We start from the raw sequence: 22,513 nt of genomic DNA on the forward strand, positions 1-22,513 counted from the left end.
TGATGCCCCAAATTCCATTTTAATTGATTGGTAATCTTAAACTGTGACTCGTCTGTCCAGTGGTGACGTGGTGACAAGAGGCAGTGAGAGACATGTAACACAGCACCAGGGTCTGCAGCATTTGTGGATTACAGTAGCATCCAGGTGGAATAAGCAATCTCCCTGAGCAGTTAAAAAAAATCAGTATCAGGTGCACAGCTTTTTCCATTCCATATGTAGTTGTAAAAATTTTGAACGCTTCAGCTATGTGCACTGTTCAGCTCTCCAGTTAAACTTTATTTGAAATCTTAAAGGAGTTGGTTCTGACTCTATGATGGACCCAAGTTTGCAGACAGAGGTTTAAGATGTGATTAACACTCCCAACTTCAGACCAATGCTTGGAATAGCCAACTCTATGTTTACCAACAGTCTTGATTTTTCCAAGAAGATTTTTCGTTCCGTGTTAAAGAATAAAGGGATTTTAATCATTTATTTCTAGAAAACAGACAGGAAGGCCGGCGCAGCGGCTCAATAGGCAAATCCTCCACTTGTGGCACTGGCACCCCGGATTCTAGTCCCAGTCGCGGCACCGATCCTGTCCCAGTTGCTCCTCTTCCAGTCCAGCTCTCTGCTGTGGCCCGGGAGTGCAGTGGAGGATGGCCCAAGACTTTGGGCCCTGCACCTGCATGGGAGACCAGGAGAAGCACCTGGCTCCTGGCTTCGGATCAGCGCGGTGTGCAGGCCTCAGCTCGCCAGCCACAGTGGCCATTGGAGGGTGAACCAACAGTAAAGAAAGACCTTTCTCTCTGTCTCTCTCTCTCTCACTGTCCACTCTGCCTGTCAAAAAAAAAAAAAAGAAAGAAAAGAAAAAGAAAACAGGAAGGCTTATAGTTTTATAGTTCAAGGCCTTTGGTTCATTTCAGGTTTTTTTTTTTGTTTTTTTTTTTTTTTTGTATTATATGAAGTATGGATCAAAGTTAATGTTGTTGTGTATAAGTATCTGTTACCATCTGGTGAAAAGAGTATGTTTTCTCGCCGGCGCCGCGGCTCACTAGGCTAATCCTCCGCCTTGCGGCGCCGGCACACCGGCTTCTAGTCCCGGTCAGGGCACCGTTCCTGTCCCGGTTGCCCCTCTTCCAGGCCAGCTCTCTGCTGTGGCCCAGGAGTGCAGTGGAGGATGGCCCAAGTGCTTGGGCCCTGCACCCCATGGGAGACCAGGAGAAGCACCTGGCTCCTGCCATCAGATCAGCGCGGTGCGCCGGCCGCAGCGCGCTACCGCGGCGGCCATTGGAGGGTGAACCAACGGCAAAAAGTAAGACCTTTCTCTCTGTCTCTCTCTCTCACTGTCCACTCTGCCTGTCAAAAATAAAAAAAAAAAAAGAGTATGTTTTCTCTATTGCACATTTCTTGGAAATCAGTTGTGCATACATGTTGTGTCTGTTTCTGGACCTATTCCATTGATCTGTTTGTATTTACATCAGTTCCTCGTAACTGTGACTTTTTAATGTTTTGAAATCGGGTCGAATGAGTTCCCCAACTATGTTCTTTTTCAAAGTTGTCTTTTCTATTCTAAGTCCTATATGTCATGTGGCTTTTATACTCATTTTGTCACTTCCCAAAAAGTAAATAAAATAGGAGCTAATGTTCTGACACAACTGACCCAGCTTCCTGCCCATTTGCCTGGAGGCGGCAGGTGATGGCCCAAGTACTTGGGCGCCTGCTGCCCATGTGGAAGACCAGGATGGAGTCCTGGCTGCTTACGGTGGCCTACCCTAGAGTTGGCTCTTGGCCGCCATCTGGGGCTATGTATGTTCTCTCCCAATGGACAGTTCTTTCTTGTGTTCATCAGGATTATCCCTAAGTATTTCATTCTTTGATGTTACCATAAATGATTTCTTTTTTGTTTCAGTTTAACTCTTCCTTTAAATATGGATGTCTTCCTCTTGTTTTCTTGCCTTATTGCTGTAGTTAGAACCTCAAGTGGAGCGTTAAATAGAAGCGGTGAGGTTGGGTACCCTTGTTTTGTCTGTAATCCAAGGGAAGCATTCAGTGTTTTAAGTTTAAGCTGGATATTAGCTGCACAGTTTTTTAAAATATGTTTTACCAAGTTGAGGAAGTTTCCTCTTCTTAGCCATCTGGAGATATTTTATCTGGGATAAATGTTTTGTCAGATTATTTTTCTGCTTCTTCTAAGATGAGAATTTGGAATTTTATATTTTATTTTTTAACTTATTAATATGGTTAATTATTTACATTCCTGGGATAATCTCTGTTGATTATAATGGGTTATTCTTTTAGTGTTGTTGGATTTGAATAGAAAAATATATTTTTTTTAATTTTTACATTTGTGTTTGTGAAGGATAGTGGTGTGATGTTCCTTACTTATTATATATTTGGTTTTGGTGTCATGGTAATACTGGCCTTATAAAAAAAAAAAATAAGTTGGGATGTTTTCCAGCCATTTAAATTTCTCAAGGAGTTTGTGCAGAGATGTTTGGTACAATCTAGAAAATATGATTATAAGTATGTGATATATAAAACATCCCCTCTTGTATATACGTACACAACTACAGTCTATCAAACTGAAATTTTATTGGCTGTGCTTGTCTGTTAATATTTGTCTCCTCTCTCTCTCCCTCCCTCCCTCTGTGTGTGTCTCTCTCTCTTTCTCTCTCTCTCTTCTCCCCTCCCCCTTCTCCAGTCTCTTTTTATGTCTCTCTGCCTTTCATGAAAAAAAGTCGTTTATTTTGATGGAAAAATTTTTGAAGTCCATGCATACAAGGGTCTTCAGAAGGTTCATGAAAAATGCATATTACATAAAATAATGCCTGGTTTCAAAAATTTTTTGCCCCAGAATAAACTTATCTTTTAATTCCATTTTCCCCATATGTCTGCACAGATACTCTGTTAAAATAAACCTTGAAACATCTGTGTTTTACCCAAACATTATCACAAATGGTTCCATTCTGGGTGGGTCTCACCATTTAACCCCACAATGTTAAAATCCCTGCAGGGCTTTCTAGCTGTTCTAATCCACAGAGACATAGCTTAAAGTTAGAACATATTGGCAGGAAACGAGTTTTTTAATGTTTAATGCTAGGCTCTTTTGAGTATGTGCTTATAATCAGCTTAAGTCTATAAAGAACATATCAGCATTTCAGAAAAAAGTTAAGAGGATTTATGTGAATTAGTATTTTAAATTATGAGAGCCCAAGAGAAGAGTGGTAACTGTTTTAATTGTGCCAGTGTTTTAAGCAATAACAAACTGCCCTTGATGTTTGGGAACTTTTATGAGTCACCTGATAAAGCAGTGTAACTTGAAAAGCAGTGACTGTGTTAAAGGATCAAAGACGAGGAAAGTAGAATGGGGTTCATTCTATTATGAGAATTGCTCTCCAGGTCTGAAAACAGTTATATTTACTCACCACATTTTTTTGTTTACTTTTCTTGAGAACTTTTGCTCTGAGTGAAATTCTGTGACTGCTAGTGCCTGCTGAAGTCACCCTGCTGTTAGCGGTGGGTTTAATTCAAATAATCGTGTTTTGGAAGACTAAGAAAACACCTGTTTCTGTTGGTCCGCAAGTAGTCTTGGAGCCCTTGTAAGCAGAGAAAACTCATTTTGAAAGTGGCATGCAAGGTGCTTTTCAAGAGCAAGCATTCCTTAACCCCAACAGTATTTGAAAATTGAAGTAATCATTTTAATAATCAACATTTTCCACAATTTATTTATTTTTGGTATTAAATTCCTGTGAATTTTGCTTAAGAATCTCAGCCCCTAATGAAAGCATAAAAAAAGGTCAAAATGGACCAGTGGGGGTCCTGAAATGTGAAACAATAAAAAGGAGGCATGAAATCCGCATTTCAGAAGGCAGCAGTGGCCAGTGGTGATCAGTCTAAGATTTCCAGTCCTGCTATGATTCCAACAAAGCCAAAAGCAATCAATGGGGCTTTAAAATCTTACAGAATATAAGGTCGCTAACAGAGTTTTGGTGCTTGTTTCCACTTCCGAAGAAGAAATGAGTGAGTCAACTGTGGCATCTCCTCTGTGTACCAGACCCTCCATGAGGTCCCTAAGGCTCTAAGAAGGCAGAAATGAATGCTGGCTGTAATGGCCTATCACAGGCACAGCCTTCATAGCCTTGGCGGTGGGTTCTCGAGAGGAGCAAGTGAGGAGCTACCTGTTGGGTGCAGTCACCCTTATCAAGATGAACTGGAACATTCTTTAGTGATACCCATTCAGTTATGTTCCCACCAAGACTTCAGGTGATCTTCAGCAGTGCATACTGGGGTGATAGTTCATATTGGAAAATCCGTTGCTGATCCTTTATGTGCTTGCTAATGTTCCCAGCTGCTTCCTCCTTCCACTTCATTCCTTTGACTCAGTAGAATTGATGTTATCAACTCCGTGTTTCAATGTAATGACTCTTAATGGGCAGACGGGCTCCTTGGGTGAATTGAAAAAGCATTTAATCCTGTTATTCCTTGTTGTTTTTATTTTATTCACCGTGAGGTTTCGTTTTGGTTTCTCTGCTTTGCCAGAGGGGGCTTAATTGCATTCAGTCTGAGTGTTTACGTAAATGATGTTGGTGAGTTTGATAGAGCCCAGTTCTTTTGTGAAGGACTTCTGTGAAAGGAATAATCTGTTTATTAAAATGGTAAACCTGTGAATTGATTCTATTGTTCTGCTCTCCAATTTAGCTGAAATTGGAGATGTTAATGGCTTCTACATGTATATGAAATGGCAAATCATTATGCCTTATCAACTAGCCAGGTTTTTAGTTTGCCAGTATTCAAAACTGGATGTAGTAGGCCTTGTTTAGAGAGGATGAACTGAACTTGTTATACAGTTTGCCACTTGGTTTTGGCAGTGCCTGAATTTTATAAAGGGTTTGCATTGAATCAAGCCTTAGAAGAGACCCCTGAGGGGCCAGTGCTGTGGCGTAGTGGGTAAAGCCTCTACCTACAGAGCCGGCATCCCATATGGGTGCCTGTTTGAGTCCTAGCTGCTCCACTTCTGATCCAGCTCTCTGCTGTGGTCTGGGAAATCAGTGAAAGATGGCCCAAGTCCTTGGGCCCCTGCACTCATGTAGGAGACCTGGAAGGAGCTCCAAGCTTCTGGCTTCGGATGGGCCCAGCTCTGGCCATTGCAGCCACTTGGAGAGTGAACCAGTGAATGGAAGACCTCTCTCTCTCTGCCTCTGCCTGTCTGTAACTCTGCATTTCAAATAAATAAAATCTTAAAAAAAAAAAGGAGACCTTCAGTGTAAAGCCATGATTTTCTCCAATTTAACCTCCCAACTGCCGTTTACATAGAATTCATTTATGCAAAAAAAGTTCCTATGCCAGTGCTAGATATTAAAGAAACATAAAGCTACTGAAAACAACAGGCTTTGTTTTAGTCTCTTCTGCCATTTTCTGTCCCCTCCATGTTCGTTGTTTCAAAATGTTATCAAACTGCCTGCATATATAATTGCATATGAGTTCACAAAAAAGCAGTAACAAAGAAATGTCATGATCCATCAATCTCTGCTTAAAACTAGTAACAGTGACAATACATAATATAAATCTGTATCTTTGAAAACCTCTCTTTCTTGTTCTGAAATAAGTATGAGCCTGCCCGGATTGCTATTGATAATAAGCATTATAACCTATTAGAACACATAACTGTCTCTTTCCAGAGCCCATGCTTTTAATCATTGGGCATTATTCCAGCTGAAAAAATAATTATTCCTTGATTAAAGCAAATTCCTTCTAAGCTGCTATAGGCGATATTTTGGTAAATCTTCAGACTCTGTATGTATTTGAAGAAAGGAATTTTCATTCATTTATAAATACTGTGCTATTTAGACTATTACCATCGACTGGCCTTCTTTCAAATTCGGGTGGCTAAATGTACTTTAAACAAACGTTTCTACAAATGGAGCGAAGTCTATAATGGTTTCTTTTGCTGCCCACAGATGTTGATGAATGCACATCAAATCCCTGCACTAATGGAGATTGTGTTAACACACCTGGATCCTATTACTGTAAATGCCATGCTGGATTCCAGAGGACTCCTACCAAGCAAGCGTGCATCGGTGAGGCAGTGTGCTTCCACACAGGACAATGTTCCGGGAAATACAGTGCCCAACGCTGCTGAGGTTTAAAGGAGCGTTTATTAAAATAAGACACAGGAAGAAATAAGTGCTAAGACATGATAAAAGATTTATTTCATAATATTCTCAGAGATGCTTCCTTTATGTGTAAAACATCCTATGTGCATATAAAACCCAGCAGTGTGGTATTTGGCTTCACAAAAATTTAATTCATCTTCATTCCCTAGAAGGAAGTTTCCTTCCCCTCATAACATTAGCATTCCCTTCTCTGATGAAATGAGCTTGCGATTTATAGTGATTTTCAACTACGGTTTTCTTTGAACCCCGCACACAGTGCAGCCCCGGAGCATGCCTCGTGTTCGCTCCCTAGTTCACTGCTGCACCAACTCTGTCATCATCCAGAGTCTACCTCGCTGCTCGTTCATCTCAGAATCCTTGAACCTGATGCCTCTGCTGATGCTCTGACGCCTTTCTTCCTCACCCATGGGCAGTAGCTTACTTCAACTTTCCCTAGCAGTTTTCTCATATTACTCTTACTCCAGAAACTCTGCAGTGACTTTACATTTACCCAGCATCCTGCCCAGACACCCCTGTGTGAAAACCAGCTATTCCAGCAGTTCCATCTGTATGCCCTGCCCTCTCTCAAGCTCCCTCCACACCCTATTTCCTGTTCTCCTTGTTTCCCTCTTCGGCTACTACAATAACGTGAAGTTGCTTACACATACCTATCCATTAAAAAAAAAGGCAGAGGAGAGATGGACATTTTGCTAAGAGCAATATGATCTTTAATAGTATATGTAGGGAGCCGGCGCCATGGCTCACTTGGTTAATCTTTTGCCTGCAGCACCTGCATCCCATATGGGCGCCGGGTTCTAGTCCTAGTTGCTCCTCTTCCAGTCCAGCTCTTTGCTATGGCCCAGGAGGGCAGTGGAGGATGGCCCAAGTGCTTGGGCCCCTGCAACCACATGGGAGACCAGGAGGAAGCACCTGGCTCCTGGCTTCGGATCAGCGTAGCGCGCCGGCCATAGGGGCCATTTGCAGGGTGAACCAACGGAAGGAAGACCTTTGTCGTTGTCTCTCTCTCTCACTGTCTAACTCTATCTGTCAAAAAAAATAGTATATGTAAAAATAAGCTGCATATTTAAAATCAATTTATTATCTCATTGGTTTTTAATCTGTGAGTATAACAGAGTAACATTTGGCTATCCTGTATCACCCCAGATATTGATGAGTGCATCCAGAATGGAGTCCTTTGTAAAAACGGTCGATGTGTGAATACAGATGGAAGTTTCCAGTGCATTTGCAATGCTGGCTTTGAATTAACTACAGATGGAAAAAACTGTGTTGGTATGGAAATATTTTGCTTCCTTGCCAAAGAATTTTGAAGGATATACATTTTTATTGAAAACCATATATAGTGTTTCCATGAAAGCTTACATAGCACATATGTGAGAGTGCTTCAGAGCAGGAGGTAAAATATAAATGCATTTAACATAAGTCTATAGGAGTGAAGGGACAGGGTGGTTTTCTTTTTTCTAATGTCATAACAACGGGTAATTGGCTGCTTCTGGAAAGGCCCTGTTTGGTACATTCTTCATTGTAAGTGGCAGTTACTTTTCTAAGTTCAAATAATCACTAGCAGCACCTACTACATCTCTTGTTGGGATTGCAATACTGACAAGACAGTAACCCCAATCCAGGAGTATGTAAAAGCCCCGTAGAAGACGGTCTGTTCACACTGCAGCACGCTGTATTTCATCCACTAATGGAAGTCCAGATCATTTCACTTGCAATAAGGTTTACTGTTGCTTTATTCTTTCTTATAGAAGAAAATATGACCTCCATTGGTGCTTAAAATAAAACACACTCATGCTGGTTGTAACAGAAGCGTAGTGCAAAATTTGTTTAACACATTCCCTTTATGTCCTTTATGCTAAAGGCCTTCCCGTCCTCCACATGATTTGCTGTCATACACTTGGTATTTTTTTTTAAATCATGAGCACATGGCTCATTTGTGCAGTGGAATTTGAGTGTTTGTGGAAGGTGCCCTTGAGGCCAGTGTGGATACCGCCCTCTCTTCTTCCGCAGATCATGATGAGTGCACAACCACCAACATGTGTTTGAATGGGATGTGCATCAATGAGGATGGCAGCTTCAAGTGCATCTGCAAACCAGGATTTGTCTTGGCTCCAAATGGACGTTACTGTACTGGTATGTGTGGCTTTGAGATAGGGAAGCAACTGTGATTGAAACCATCTTTGCTGTTGGAATGAACCATGCAAGAATTACTTCAGTTTCTTCATGTGGATTTCCTATTATTCACATCTCGGCAGGTGTCTAAAGCTACCTAGAAAACTACACGATGTGGTCTGGGGAGCAGTAATATCTTTACAAAAAGAGACAATGGTATAACAAAAATTACAGGAAAGGTAGAATGTAGAAATAATTTATTTTTCTTGAGTGAATAAAAAGAGGCAAAAAACAGTCTTGAATGGGTTTCAATTCTGTGTGTTCTTGAAACTATATTTTCTACTGTTATTCATTACTGGTTTACCATTAATTTTAAAAAATACCAAGCCACATATCATTTGTAAACATATCAACACCCTAAGGACTTATTCATTACTGGTCTATATTACATCTTTTCCATAAAGCCAGCCTGCAGATTCTTTGTAACCATATCGACACCCTCATAGTCTTACATCATCTTGAGGAAGACAACTTGGATGTTCTATTGTTTGGTTTACAGAGCCATTTTGAAGACCCTACTTCCTGGGATCCCTGTAGTCAGTGAAAGATAGTCCTCTTGGAAAGATGTGCATGTGTACTGCTTATTCTTAGAACTGGAATTAGTGATACGGAACACATTCTTAGTTTCTCCTTAGAAGCAATTTTTTTTTTCAGTATCGTCCTGTGTAGAAAATCACCCCAATGAATGCTTTCGGCCTTCAGTGGCACAGACTTATCTGAATACCAGATAAGGCTGATACCCAATCCTTATAGTTGCAGTGAAATTCCAGCAATAGCAGAGAGAGAAAACTGAAACTGTTTCTCATTTTCCTGAAAAACAGCTTTTTGACTATCCAAGAAAAGGGAGTACAATATTAAATGGAAATGCTGCAATCTGACTCACTGTGTGTATGACTGGGATGTCATCTCAAGGTTAGCTGACTTGGATTTAACACAGGAAATGAGACCAAGGACCTTAAGTTCACATATAAAGACGACTTAGGTCTCACCGTTCTCCGCCTTCTGGATCATTTTCTTACTGCAGACGTAATCCATAGTCTTAAATCTTCATGATTCTGCAGCTCTGTCTTTGAACTTCATTTCTTCTTTGGGGGAAGCTGTTAATGTTGGATTACATTTGACACATTCAACTTGACTGAAAATTAGGAAAGAGACCTCAAAACTTTCATATTATTATGAAATGATCAAATTAGTGTCAAGATGACATCTGTCTGCAATGTATGATTTTTGTGTGGGAAAAAATATAGAATTCACCTTAATTATTTAGGAATTTGCTTCATTTAACTGACTTGAATTTAATATTAAGTAGGGTTATCAAGGAAACAGTGAAAAAGGAGTTGGTCAGGCTCTTTCAGTGGGCAAACTAGAGCATTTTTCACTCAGTCTTTCTGAAAACGTGCTTGAATGGATTATAGATACATACGTGATCTGTTACCCTCTTTATGTGTTCTTCCAAAAGTTACAGAATTGAAAACCAAAGATTGCTAGCAGAGAGCAGCGATAACAAGTGAACTCTGTAAAAAAGTTAAGTTTCCCCAGTAATGGTGGGCATCTGTCTCTCTCCTGGCAGATGTTGACGAATGCCAGACCCCAGGAATCTGCATGAATGGGCATTGCATCAACAACGAAGGGTCCTTCCGCTGTGACTGCCCCCCAGGCCTGGCTGTGGGTGTGGATGGACGTGTGTGTGTTGGTAAGTGAAGGGTTACTCCACCTGTGCAAAATGGTCTTTGGAAAAGGGACAGAGAGTATCCAAACAGTGCAGTGACATCAAGCCATAAAAAGAACATCTGCTGAAATAGGAGAAGCCCTGAACACATGCCAAGTGAAGGGAGCCTATCACAAACAAAAGACCCCCTGGTGTTTGAGTTCATTCATATGAAATGCCCAGGATGGACAGACTGCTGGAGAGGGTGTCCAGGAGTGCCTGTCTGGGTGAGGGAGGACATGGGGAGCTGGAGAGGGAGTGACAGCTGAAGGACCTGAAAGTGTTCTACAATCAACCATAGTGATGGCAGCACATGTCTATGAATGTGCCAAACAACACTAAATTGTGCACTGAATTGGGAGAATTCTATGGTATGTAAAGTATATCTTAAAGCAGTTTTCAGAAAATGGATGGTAAACCTAGATATCCCCCTTGCTAAGATTGATGAGGTACTGATCAAAACTGCTAGAGAATCAAAAAAAAGAAAAAAAATACTTATGCCTAGACCAGCATCCTGAATAATATTAAATAACTGAATTGTAGATGCAATGTATTTAGGTTTTGTAATTAAGAATAAGACATGATGGGGCTGGCGCTGTGGCACAGCAGGTTAAAGCCCTGACCTAAAGCGCCAGCATCCCGTATGGGCGCCAGTTCTTGTCCCAGCTGCTCCCCTCCAATCCAGTCTCTGCTGTGGCCTGCAAAAGCAGTAGGAAATGGCCCAAGTCCTTGGGCCCCTGCACCCATGAGGGAGGCCCAGAAGAAGCTCCAGGCTCCTTGCTTTGGATCAGCGCTGCTCCAGCCCTTGTGGCCAACTGGGGAGTGAACCAGCGGATGCAGGAACCCCCCCCCCACACCTCTCTGTACTTTCAAATAAATAAATAAATAGAATAGAATAAGACATGAAACAGGAATTATTAGTTCTGTTTCCATAAACTTGATGTTACCCTAATTAAATTTGAAATGTAAGTAATTTATGCCATAGAACTTTGACTTTTGTCAAAAACTGCAAATGCTTTTTTATTCCTCACTATTACACAATTAACTGTAGAAGCAAGGCAGTACTATGAGGGGACTGTCTACTGAATTTTAAGTGAGTCAGAATTCTTCTTGGATACTCACATCAAATGGATTCCATAAAGTTAGCCACAATGACCAGGCATCATCTTTGAAGAGGCAGGCTATGCTGAAATGTCAATGGCATTTGAAGATCCAAACAGTCTGGCCCAGTGATAAAGATAGCAGGGTAATTTGCAGAAATATATTCAATGCCATTTTCTCTCCAGCTTACCTTTGTGAGACTTCTGGGCTGAGTTAGCCCTTGGGCACCCTCTATTTTCCCAGTTGTACAGTGAAACATAGACAGTGTTTAAAAGTCTGTTTAAGAAAATGGAATTTTTTTTTTAATTTGAAATGCAGAGTTGGAGAGATGGAGAGGTAGTTTTTTTTTTTTTTAAAGATTTTTTTATTTAGTTATTTGAGAGGTAGAATTACAGTGAGGGAAGAGAGAGAGAGAGAGGTCTTCATCCCCTTGGTTCACTCCCCAGGTGGCCACAACGGCCAGAACTGCATTGATCTAAATCCAGGAGCCAGGGGTTTCTTCCCACTCTCCCACACAGGTGCAGAGGTCCAAGCACTTGGGCCATCTTGTACTGCTTTCCCAGGCCATAGCAGAGAGCTGGATCAGAAGAGGAGCAGCCGGGAATAGAACCGGCACCCATATGGGATGCCGGCGCTGCAGGTGGAGGGTTCACCTACCGCGTCACAGTGATGACCCCAAGAATGGAATTCTTATATATAGTTGCTAATACTTTAATGTTACTGAGAATCAAACCTTTTGGATCCCAAAGAGCGAGATAAAAATGGAAGAAACAGGCCGGCGCCGCGGCTCACTAGGCTAATCCTCCGCCTTGCGGCGCCGGCACACCGGGTTCTAGTCCCGGTCAGGGCACCGATCCTGTCCCGGTTGCCCCTCTTCCAGGCCAGCTCTCTGCTGTGGCCAGGGAGTGCAGTGGAGGATGGCCCAAGTGCTTGGGCCCTGCACCCCATGGGAGACCAGGAGAAGCACCTGGCTCCTGCCATCGGATCAGCGCGGTGCGCCGGCCGCAGCGCGCTACCGCGGCGGCCATTGGAGGGTGAACCAACGGCAAAAGGAAGACCTTTCTCTCTGTCTCTCTCTCACTGTCCACTCTGTCTGTCAAAAATAAATAAATAAATAAATAAATAAATAAATAAATAAATAAATAAAATGGAAGAAACAACAGATGGAAATAATGTGTCCACTCACCTCCCGTCTAAGATTCTTTTCAGCCTTTGAGGTTGTCAACGCTTTGCCCAGGGATGGTTCAGATACAGCCACCAGAAGAGTGCAGCTCCTTCCTGCTTAGATAGCGAAGATATTCTCAATTGCTTTGTTAGTATGCATAGTTGCTTTTTTCCCCTTCCTTTACCTGCATGATTTTGTTGAAATCTTTTGGGAATACAAAGCCAGTTTGGGAGGAAGAAATGATTTTTTCCTGTTAAGCAGCTACCGTCTGAGTGGCTGTTAGGAATCCACTGTTGAGACCCCAGCTCGTTCTCTTGTGCACTTTGAGGGAGCACATCAGAACCTGAGGTGAAGTTTTTCATCATTGTCATAACCTAAGCTTTAAAAATGAAAACACCGCTTGTTACAGGTGTGAAATTGTACATTGCTGTTCCCTAACCTGTTAGATGTGTTTTCTTCATGTCTTCTTCCTTGCGCATCTCTTTGGAGAGCCATTAACTGTTTAAGTTAAAAACAAACCATGCCTGTGAATTAATTATTAAATTACCACTTTCATCTGAGATTCATTTTTTATTTGTTTTCCTACATTTTGAAATACTGAAGAATCATGGCTCACAGCTGTGTATTAATAACTGTACTTTTGATTTTCCGTTCTTTAATTTTTATTTGAAAATTTACTCCTGGTGGCCGGCGCCGCTGCTCAATTGCCTAATCCTCCGCCTTGCAGCGCGGGCACACCGGGTTCTAGTCCTGGTCGGGGCGCCGGATTCTGTCCCGGTTGCCCCTCTTCCAGGCCAGCTCTCTGCTGTGGCCCAGGAGTGCAGTAGAGGATGGCCCAAGTGCTTGGGCCCTGCACCCCATGGGAGACCAGGAGAAGCACCTGGCTCCTGCCTTCGGATCAGCACGGCGGCCATTGGAGGGTGAACCAACGGCAAAAGGAAGACCTTTCTCTCTGTCTCTCTCTCTCTCACTGTCCACTCTGCCTGTCAAAAAAAAAAAAAAAAAAGAAAGAAAGAAAATTTACCTGTGGAATAAATAAGTAAACAAATAAGTCAATGGGGACAGTGTGTCCAGAAACAAGAAAGAAAATTCAGGCCACCTCATAACATAAAAAGAAAAAGAAGAAAAAACCTCTGAGTTTATGAAACAAAAATATAAATTTAGGAATTAGAGTGCTCATGGCCACTACCACATAATAGTTGTACATTCTGAGCTGTATTTTTTTTTTTAAGATTTATTTATCCACTTGAAAGGCAGAAAGAGAGGTCATCCATCTGCTGGTTTGGTCCCCAGATGGCTGCAATGGCCGGAGCTGTGCTGATCTGAAGCCAGGAGCCAGGAGCTTCATCCTGGTTTCCCACGTAGGTGCAGGGGCCCAAGGATTTGGGCCATCTTCCACTGCCTTCCCAGGCCATAGCAGACAGCTGGACTGGAAATGGAGCATCCAGGACTTGAACTGGCACCCACATGGGACCCTGGCGCTGCAGGCAGTGGCCTTCCCCGCTACACCACAGCACCAGCCCCTCTGAGCTGTATTTTAAGTTACAGCTTCCCTCCAAGTCGGGGGATCCTGCCCCTGCCGGTTTCAGGTTCCAGGCTCCCTTCTTCTCTTTGGATGGTTCTGTGTTTCCCTCAGAGGCATTCCGTTGCCTTTTCTGAGTTGTGGACACTGCATTTTTCTCCTTGCTCAACATCTGTGTCTTTCCATCCGCGTCACACAGACTTCCCCCAAGGGTGACGCACTTCCCGTCTGTGGGCTGCATCCAGCCACTGCCCTGGGAGTGGAAGTTGGTGCTCCCCAGCGCCTCCTTTTGATTCCTGCAGCAAGAACGGCAGCCCTGGCCTTGCCTGTGGCCTTGCAGCAGGGCAGGTGCTCCCTGGGAGACTTTGTCTTAACTAGGTAAAAGGAGGGATGCACCCCACCTCCTAACCCAACTTTCACCAAAAACTACTGAGAACAGCCATGTCATAAAGCGCCTATAACCTCCTGTTGGAGAAGAGCTGAGGGCTGCAGGCTCCAACCCTTCCTCTCCTCTGGGGCGTTAAAATCCACCTTGATATTTGATGTCCTGTGCCAGAGGTCTTCAGCGTAAATTCTTTTTGTGTTCTGCTAGATTAGCTGTAGAACATTTCAGTGTTGCTATGAACATGGACACTTCCACCAGCCAGAAGCACAACTTTCTGTTCTTTATCCCAGTTCTGCTGCTTGTTAACTGTATGGGCTCGGACAACACACGTGACCTCTCTGTGCTGCCTTTTTCTCTTTAGTTGCCTGAGAATTAAATACACCCATAGTAGATTCATCTATGTAAAGCTTTGAATGGTGAATGTGCATACCAAATTATTTATATTTAAATAAAGTTGATAACAAAAGAAAAATATCTGTAGTACGAATTCTGCATCCATCTGTATTTTACCAATGTTGTGTAAAATCCAATTACCTGAGAAAAAAATATTTTTTTAAATCCCATTTTTAAGAGAGAAAAAGCATGCAACAAGTTGATATTGTATGAAAAGGAGAGCTTAGCATTTAGGTCTAGAAGAGGGAAGAGGGCAATTAGGTGGATCAACGTTTTTTGAGTGTTTCTTGTATATGCTGGTTATGTGTTCAGTGCTTAGCAAATACACTCTTCTTTTATTATAGAAAGTTTTATTTTATTATTATTTATTTATTATTATCTTTATTTAACGGATGAGGTAGGTGTTAAGCAATTTGGGAGGAGGCAAAGATCTGAATCTGGCACAGTTTATGTCCCTAAAACACATATACATAATTTACACTACTCTTCTTTTTTGTGAAACATCTGGTGTTGAGGACTCTAAACAGCTTGGTTAACCTGTAACACAAACCAGAATGAAATGTGCCTCACCCTTCCGATTGAGTTCCTTAGGCTGTCTCTCTCTGCTTCTAAAAATCGTGCATGGCGTATGTCCCTAATAGGAAGACAGAAGTAACCATTCTCTGATGCTTTATGAAATAGCTGATAATGTCCAAAGAAGTCACAAAAATCATGTGGACAACTTGACCTATGTTATATTTATGCAAATTCTTTGCATCGAGCCCTGCATTTGTTTTTAACTCAGGGAACTCCACCAGACCTGGCAGAGAGTTGAATCCTCACGGTTGAGGATGGTGCATCCTGTGGCCCGCTCCATGTGAGCATACACATTTCTCATTTAATACAGCCATAAATCTTATTCTTATAATGAGAAAAACCCAAAATGAAATTACTTATTTTGCGTAACAAGCACATAAAATTATTTGCAATAAGTTGTGAATAATTTTAGTAATTTATGACATAATTATAATGGAGTATACTGTTTAAAAATTGTACTGCTTCTCTGGCCTTTGAAAAAATTCAGTTCTCGTAAAAGCCAGGGAAACAGTACATTCGTTAAGTGGTACAGTTTTTACTGTCTCATAAAGTGTCAGGTTTCACGAGAACTGAGAGAGAAGTAGGCAGGATATGTGTCTTTGGGTGTAGTATGACACAGTGGAAGGAAGAAGAGCTTTGGAAGTCACACCAGTCCAGCTCACGCATTCGCGCTCTGGGATTTTGACTTCCTACACAATTCCTGTGGCCCTTGTCTTCCTTCTCTGCAAATAGAGATAGTGACCGCCAGCCATAGTGTGGAGGAGCTGACTGGTCGTGAGATGATGTCTGCATCGCAGCTAGCTCAATGCCAAGGGCACGGAATGGTGGTGCTTATCTCTATAGCTGCATTTACTAAGTAGGAAACCTAGTCCCAAGCTGTATTCCAGAGGTGGAGAGAAAGACTCAGGCAGGTGAGGTATGAAATAACATGGCCACGCGGTGCCTCCCCAAGGTACACGTTCACGTTCATGAGAACTTCTCAAACAGGAATCCTGAGTGTAGCTGGAGAGTGGGACAGCCAGTGATGAGTGCTCAACATACTGCCTGTGACTAGGGGGATACCCTTGGTTCAGTGAAAGACCAGTGAGGATTAGTGCAATAGTGTAGCACCTAGAACTTCTTGAGAGAGAACAGAAGAGTTAGTCTGCATTCTTTCTCTCCCCTACTCAGTATTTGTTGGTTTCCTAAACACCATCAGCTGCTAAGGATGCAGTGGTAGATGGCCTCTTGAAGCTTCCCATCGAGTGGCCACTTGGGTTAAAAGAAGGCTTCAATTTGAAATCCCTGTGTCTCTGTAACCATCTGCAGTCACCGTTCTTCTGTCTCCTTTAGATACTCACATGCGCAGTACCTGCTACGGAGGCATCAAGAAGGGCGTATGTGTGCGTCCTTTCCCTGGTGCGGTGACCAAGTCTGAATGCTGCTGTGCCAACCCCGACTATGGTTTTGGAGAACCCTGCCAGCCATGCCCTGCCAAAAACTCAGGTAGTCGTGCGCACCAGTTACGCCTGGTAAAGAGTTTAGAAATGCACCATTAGGTATTTCACAACGTGTTCTGTCATTATTTTCAACTGAAGAAGAGAAATTCAGTTGTTTGTTGATTCATGAGGCATATAAGATTCACTTTGTGCATGATCTGTGCAAGAAGAGAACACACAATGAATAGAGAAATCTGCTTGTCACTACAGTTATTATTGTAGCAGATTTTTTGCTGGAATCCATTAGTCTCCGTTTCCTTGATCTGTGATGTCATTATGAAGATAAAGAGCATAAAATGTGTAGTGTTTTCAGATTGTAAATGTACAACAACCTGATTTTGTTTTTTCAATCTTGACACCAAATGATGGCAGGCTGAAGTCTATCAACAGTTCCAGATTTGGGTTGATGATGTAGGCTCGTGTACACTGATACTTTGACTAAGCCAGGACTGAGTATTTGTATCTACAGTGGACATTCGCATCCTTAGAGTGGTAGTAGTTGAGAATACGGGCAGGCAGGCAGGCAGGCGTATACCTTGCAGGTTGGTATGGCTGGTGTTGGGAAAAGGACTTCAGATAAGGACAAGCAGAGCACAGAGGGGCAGTTGGTTGCCTGGGGCAGTTGGGAAAGATTTCACAGAGGGGCATGTTTAGTTTGTTGTTGGAAAGAGGAAGAACTTTCCATGCGTAGAATGAGAGAAAAGCACTCCCTCAAAGGAAATGGTTCAGAATTCTGTTGAAATCCCTAAAGAGATTGAATTGTTCACACCTTGAAGAAATGATCTGATGCACCTCAAAGTACTACTGAGTACTGCGTTTTTTAAAAGATAGATAATGAAGGGAATTTTGTTCAAGTGTGCTGAACTGAATTAATGCATGTTAGTAAAGAAGCACAAAAATTGGGACAAGACTAGATAAAAAAAAAACTGGACTAATTAAATGAATGTAGAAACAAACCTGACTACAAGTGGAGATGTAGACTATACTATACATAGAATTTTAGGTTAATGAGGAAAAAATGAACTAAAAAAATAAGGAATATTGGTAGCATTTGGTGAACATAGGAAATTAAATTCCTGCAGTAAACCTTAAAAAGTTACCTGTTACCTAGGACACTGACATGCCTGGTCTGTGATAAAATTCCCAGGAGCCACCCTGCCGCCTCACTCACAACCTCTGTGACTGGACAAGTCACTGTGCTTCTGTGTATCCCAGTGTTCTCATTTTTAACTTTGAAACAGTAACATCTAGTCGAGGGTACTGGGAAGGTCACATAAAGGACTAGATGTAAAATGATAGGACAATGCCAGGCACTAGGTAAGTGCTATTTTGTAAGCTTCACTTTTCTTATTGAGAAAAATCTGAGAAGCCATCTTTTAATACAGTTTAGATATTTTAAAGTTTCCATATGGTATCATTTATCTGTATATTAATCACATTCAGGGTGATGATTACAAGTGATTTTTATTTCCGTTTTTTGCTTTTCCATGATGATGTGCTAGAAATGCTTATTTCATTCATTTTAAAAACTGCACATAGTTCTTTGGAATACTAATTTTGAAGTTACATAAGTGACTTGTGAGTGGGATGAGTTTCCTTTTTAATGTTTCTTCTCCTTGTGTTATGCAGCTGAATTCCATGGCCTTTGTAGTAGTGGAGTGGGCATCACTGTGGATGGAAGAGGTAATTCCATTTAATTCTCAATCTTAGATAATCATACGATGCCACCATCAGCTTTATCATGATGATATGAATATGATTATGTTTACTACAAAAATTCAGCAGGATAATGCAATGAGGTAGATCATCCTCTCGAGCAGTAGTCGTAAGTAGGTGACACTGATACGGAGACGCACAGTTTTCACCTTGGATAAGTGTTTACCTGTTACACGTGCATTGTTAAACATGTCACTAACTATACACGTGGTTATGAATGCCACTGCTTAAGAAGAAGCTAGAGCTAGAATCTAGATTGAACAAAAAGAGGAAGTATTTTAAGAGAAAATAGCAAGTACTGTGCAGTTAGGATCAGAAAAAAAGTCTTCAGGAGGTAGTTGATATGGATTAAGTTTGGAATATACACCCTAAAAAACTGAGTAAGACTTTATCTAATATTTTTAATTTAGTGTTGTAGTTAGCAAAATTCCAATATTGAATCGTGAAGATTTAAACATATATGTATGTGTTTATAATTTTGAAGTTCTTTTATATTTTAATAAACATACAGATTCCATTTGTATTTTAAAGTGTTCGTCTTCACTTTCCACATATTATTCTGCTTTTCTGTTAAGAAAACTTCAGATGAATTACATAGAGTTACCCATAATGGTGAATCTTCACAGTGAATATTCCAAACCAGAGTAAAGAAAGAAACTTTCACAAGAGTAGATTTCCCAAGCATAAAATGAAAAGTCTGACCTTTCTGGAGTCTTTGCATTCTTGAGAATAATAGCATCAGAATTTGAGCCCAATGACCAAAATTTGAGGCCTGTCCTCCGTTTTGTAATTCCCTGCCAGTATGCCACCTCCTCCCATCCCACCCAGAGCAGAACCAACTGCCTGCTGGTCGTTGCTTGGTTACTCCTACAACGGGCACATCGTCTTCACGTCCTGCCGCCCATGGATGACAAAGACATAGTCATATTCATGGATTCTTGTAAAATATCGTGTTGTGAAACATCTGTTAATCCTCTCCAGTAATCTCACCTGTCAGCAATGAGAAACACCAATACCGTGTTGTTTATTTGTCTGCAGAAAATAGGACAGTGAAGTAGAAATATTCTGTGCTTTCAGGGACCATAAAGTTATATGGATTGTCCTAATAAATCTCTGTCTTTTAATTAGTTATAACACCTATCAAGTTGAGTTTTCCTTTAGCTTTTGAGCCAACAGCCTGTAAATTCTTTGATGTATTTTATCATGAATTTACATGGTTTAATTCTTTGAATTTCAGCCAATCTCTTTCATTTTTCTTTGGACTTACCAGTAATGTGTCTTACATCTGTCAGTCTTACTCTCTTATTCCTTATTTTGGTTTCCTTTTCTGAAAATGCAGATTTTTCTGCAATGCAGATTGTCGGTTTACAGTGTTAAATTCTTTATATGTATTATTAGACCTGCAGTTATACACAAACAATAAAATCCCTGTAAGCCTTACACTTTGAACATTTAACACAGATATCAATGAATGTGCTTTGGATCCTGATATATGTGCCAATGGAATTTGTGAGAACTTACGTGGTAGTTACCGTTGTAACTGCAACAGTGGCTATGAACCAGATGCCTCTGGAAGAAACTGTATTGGTGAGTTATTTGTCATATACACATAAAAACCTTTTATATACTTCAGTCTTATGGATTAGAGGAGAAATGAAGATACAAATAAGTCAGCAGACTTCACATCTTACAGTTTCTCTTGTTTCATTCATACTGTATGTTGCTATAAAAATATCAGAATCAAGCAAATTTCTTGAAACTTTTAGTGTGGTACTAATATTTATGCATATTTAAAATCCTCTACTCCCAGATTATTGAATACATACTCACTTATTTCCATTGCGTTTTTTCTGCATGTATACTTATTCTATCATTTTTCTAAGAAACGGACTTCAGAAATGAACAGGGTGCTAGATAACACTGTCAAGAAAATCAAGGGTTACAGTTTGAGCAAGCTTTGACTTTATAAGGAAACAATCTGTTGGTATGACATACTGAAACATGATAACTGAAACAAGGGAATTACCCTATTTAATTTGTAAGAGAATGTGTGGAAAATGTATGTAATTTTTGTTGACCACAAATTAAAGTAGAGGAGAGAATGGAAGTTTGAGAGTGTTTCACGATTTTTTATTGGTTCATACATAAAAGTACTTCAGAAAGTTCATGAAAATGCATATTATGAAAAATTGTAGGCCGGCACCGCGGCTCACTAGGCTAATCCTCTGCCTGTGGCACCGGCACACTGGGTTCTAGTCCCGGTTGGGGTGCTGGTTCTGTCCCGGTTGCTCCTCTTCCAGTCCAGCTCTCTGCTGTGGCCCGGAAGTGCAGTGGAGGATGGCCCAAGTGCTTGGGCCCTGCACCAACATGGGAGACCAGGAGGAAGCTCCTGGCCCCTGGCTTTGGATCGGTGCACGTGCCGGCCGTAGCGGCCATTTGTGGGGGGTGAACCAATGGAAGGAAGACCTTTCTCTCTGTCTCTCTCTCTCATTGTCTAACTCTGTCAGTCAAAGAAAGAAAGAAAGAAAGAAAAATTGTGTATGGATTTCAAAAATTTTTGTACCATTTTCCACAAGATTTTTGAAGTTCTCTCATATGCAACAATTTGCAAAGAATCTGGACTTTTTTCTATAGAGCACTTGAGTCCACTTTTATAAAATGAGTGTTATTCAGTCCATCATATACACATGGTAATTCTTAGAACAGGTCACTGGTGACCTTTGCAACCAAGCATTGATGATTTGGGTTAGGAATGATACCTTTTCCTGAGAGTCTGGTCATGGGTTTTGTGATTGGACATTTCACTTTGATCTTAAGTTGAAAGCCTACATACAGATGGATATGAAAAAGCTACATGAATGCTAGCTACTTATGATATGATCGCTTTTGGTAACTGCAGGGAAGGCCACCAGCCAAAGATTATTGAAACGCCTACAAACCTACAAACCGTGTTTACTTTCAGTCCAGCAGAAGCCCAGTTGTTTGCAGATGGGCTTCCAAGAGCACTTGAGAACATTAATGCACTAATGAAAACAAAGCAGTCCAGTGAGCACTGACACACTGGCTGCTGAGCTGTGTGAAGCAGGTGCAGCTGTGCCTCCGTATCTGAGCAGTATGGGCTCCAGCACCTCTGTGGATCCCAAAATCCAAAGATGCTCAAGTCCCTTATAAAAAACAGTGTATACGACATACACACATCTGTCCCGGTACTTCCACCATCCCAGAGAAGCCGGCATTGTGACAGAGCGAGTTAAACCACCACCTGCATTGCTAGCATCCCATTTGGGTGCTGGTTCCAGCTGCTCCACTTACTGTCCAGCTCCTTGCTAATGTGCCTGGGAAGGCAACACAAGACCCCCCAGGAGTTTGGGCTCCTACCACCTGCATGGGAGACCTGTAAGAAGTTCCTGGCTCCTGGCTTCAGCCTGGCCCAGCACTAGCTGTTGTGGCCATTTGGAGAGTGAACCAACAAGATGGAAGATCTCTCTTCTCTCTCTGTCTCTTTGTGGCTCTGCATTTCAAATAAATAAATCAATATTGGAAAATAAATAAATAACAAAGTAAACTTTCCTAGATTTCTCATTCTACCCAAAGCAGTATAAATGCTATGTAAATTGATGTTATACTGTATTATTTAGGAAATAATGGTGAGCGTGCCTGTCCAGGACTGACACAGTGTTACTGTTTTCAAGTATTTTCAACCCTTACATGGTTGAATCTGAGAAATGATAGCCAACTGTAGTTGCAGAATTATGAAAATAAATTAAAAGTAGATTTTAAAAATAAAGATACAGCCAGATTTCAGTCATAGCAGTGTTTTAGTTTGTAGAGCTGCATAATAAAGTACCCAAAACTGGATTCCTTAAAGCAGCAGAAACTCATTTGCACTTCTCGGGGGAGAGAGCTCAGAGCCAGGCCATGCCCTCCCGTGGCTCTGAGAAGGATTCTTCCTTTCCTGCCTGCACCCGTGAGGTTTCCCAGCAACCCTTGTGTTCCCTGGCCTGCCTCACTCCTGCTATCTGTGCCCGTGTCTTCTTGTCACTGTGTGTGGCTGTCGCTGCATGGGGACTGCAAAACCTTTGGAAAAACATGGAATTAAAAAACAGGTCTGTTTTGGCACGAAAATTTTTTGAAAGCCATGTGCA

At 41.5% G+C, this 22,513-nt stretch overlaps 1 protein-coding gene across 2 annotated transcripts in view; it reads left to right on the forward strand.

Annotated features, from left to right (window-relative positions):
* FBN2 (fibrillin 2) overlaps nucleotides 1-22,513 on the forward strand; it is a 242,414-nt gene that overhangs the window by 123,884 nt on the left and 96,017 nt on the right. For both annotated transcript variants that reach the window (XM_062189229.1, XM_062189230.1), the window contains 7 exons: nucleotides 5,937-6,056; nucleotides 7,296-7,421; nucleotides 8,163-8,285; nucleotides 9,895-10,017; nucleotides 16,507-16,659; nucleotides 18,282-18,335; nucleotides 19,830-19,955. In XM_062189229.1, the coding sequence (XP_062045213.1) occupies nucleotides 5,937-6,056; nucleotides 7,296-7,421; nucleotides 8,163-8,285; nucleotides 9,895-10,017; nucleotides 16,507-16,659; nucleotides 18,282-18,335; nucleotides 19,830-19,955 (825 nt within the window). The remainder of the gene's footprint in view (nucleotides 1-5,936; nucleotides 6,057-7,295; nucleotides 7,422-8,162; nucleotides 8,286-9,894; nucleotides 10,018-16,506; nucleotides 16,660-18,281; nucleotides 18,336-19,829; nucleotides 19,956-22,513) is intronic.

Source organism: Lepus europaeus, chromosome 4 (genome assembly GCF_033115175.1).
Source record: "Lepus europaeus isolate LE1 chromosome 4, mLepTim1.pri, whole genome shotgun sequence".
In the NCBI taxonomy this organism is placed as follows: Eukaryota; Metazoa; Chordata; class Mammalia; order Lagomorpha; family Leporidae; genus Lepus; species Lepus europaeus.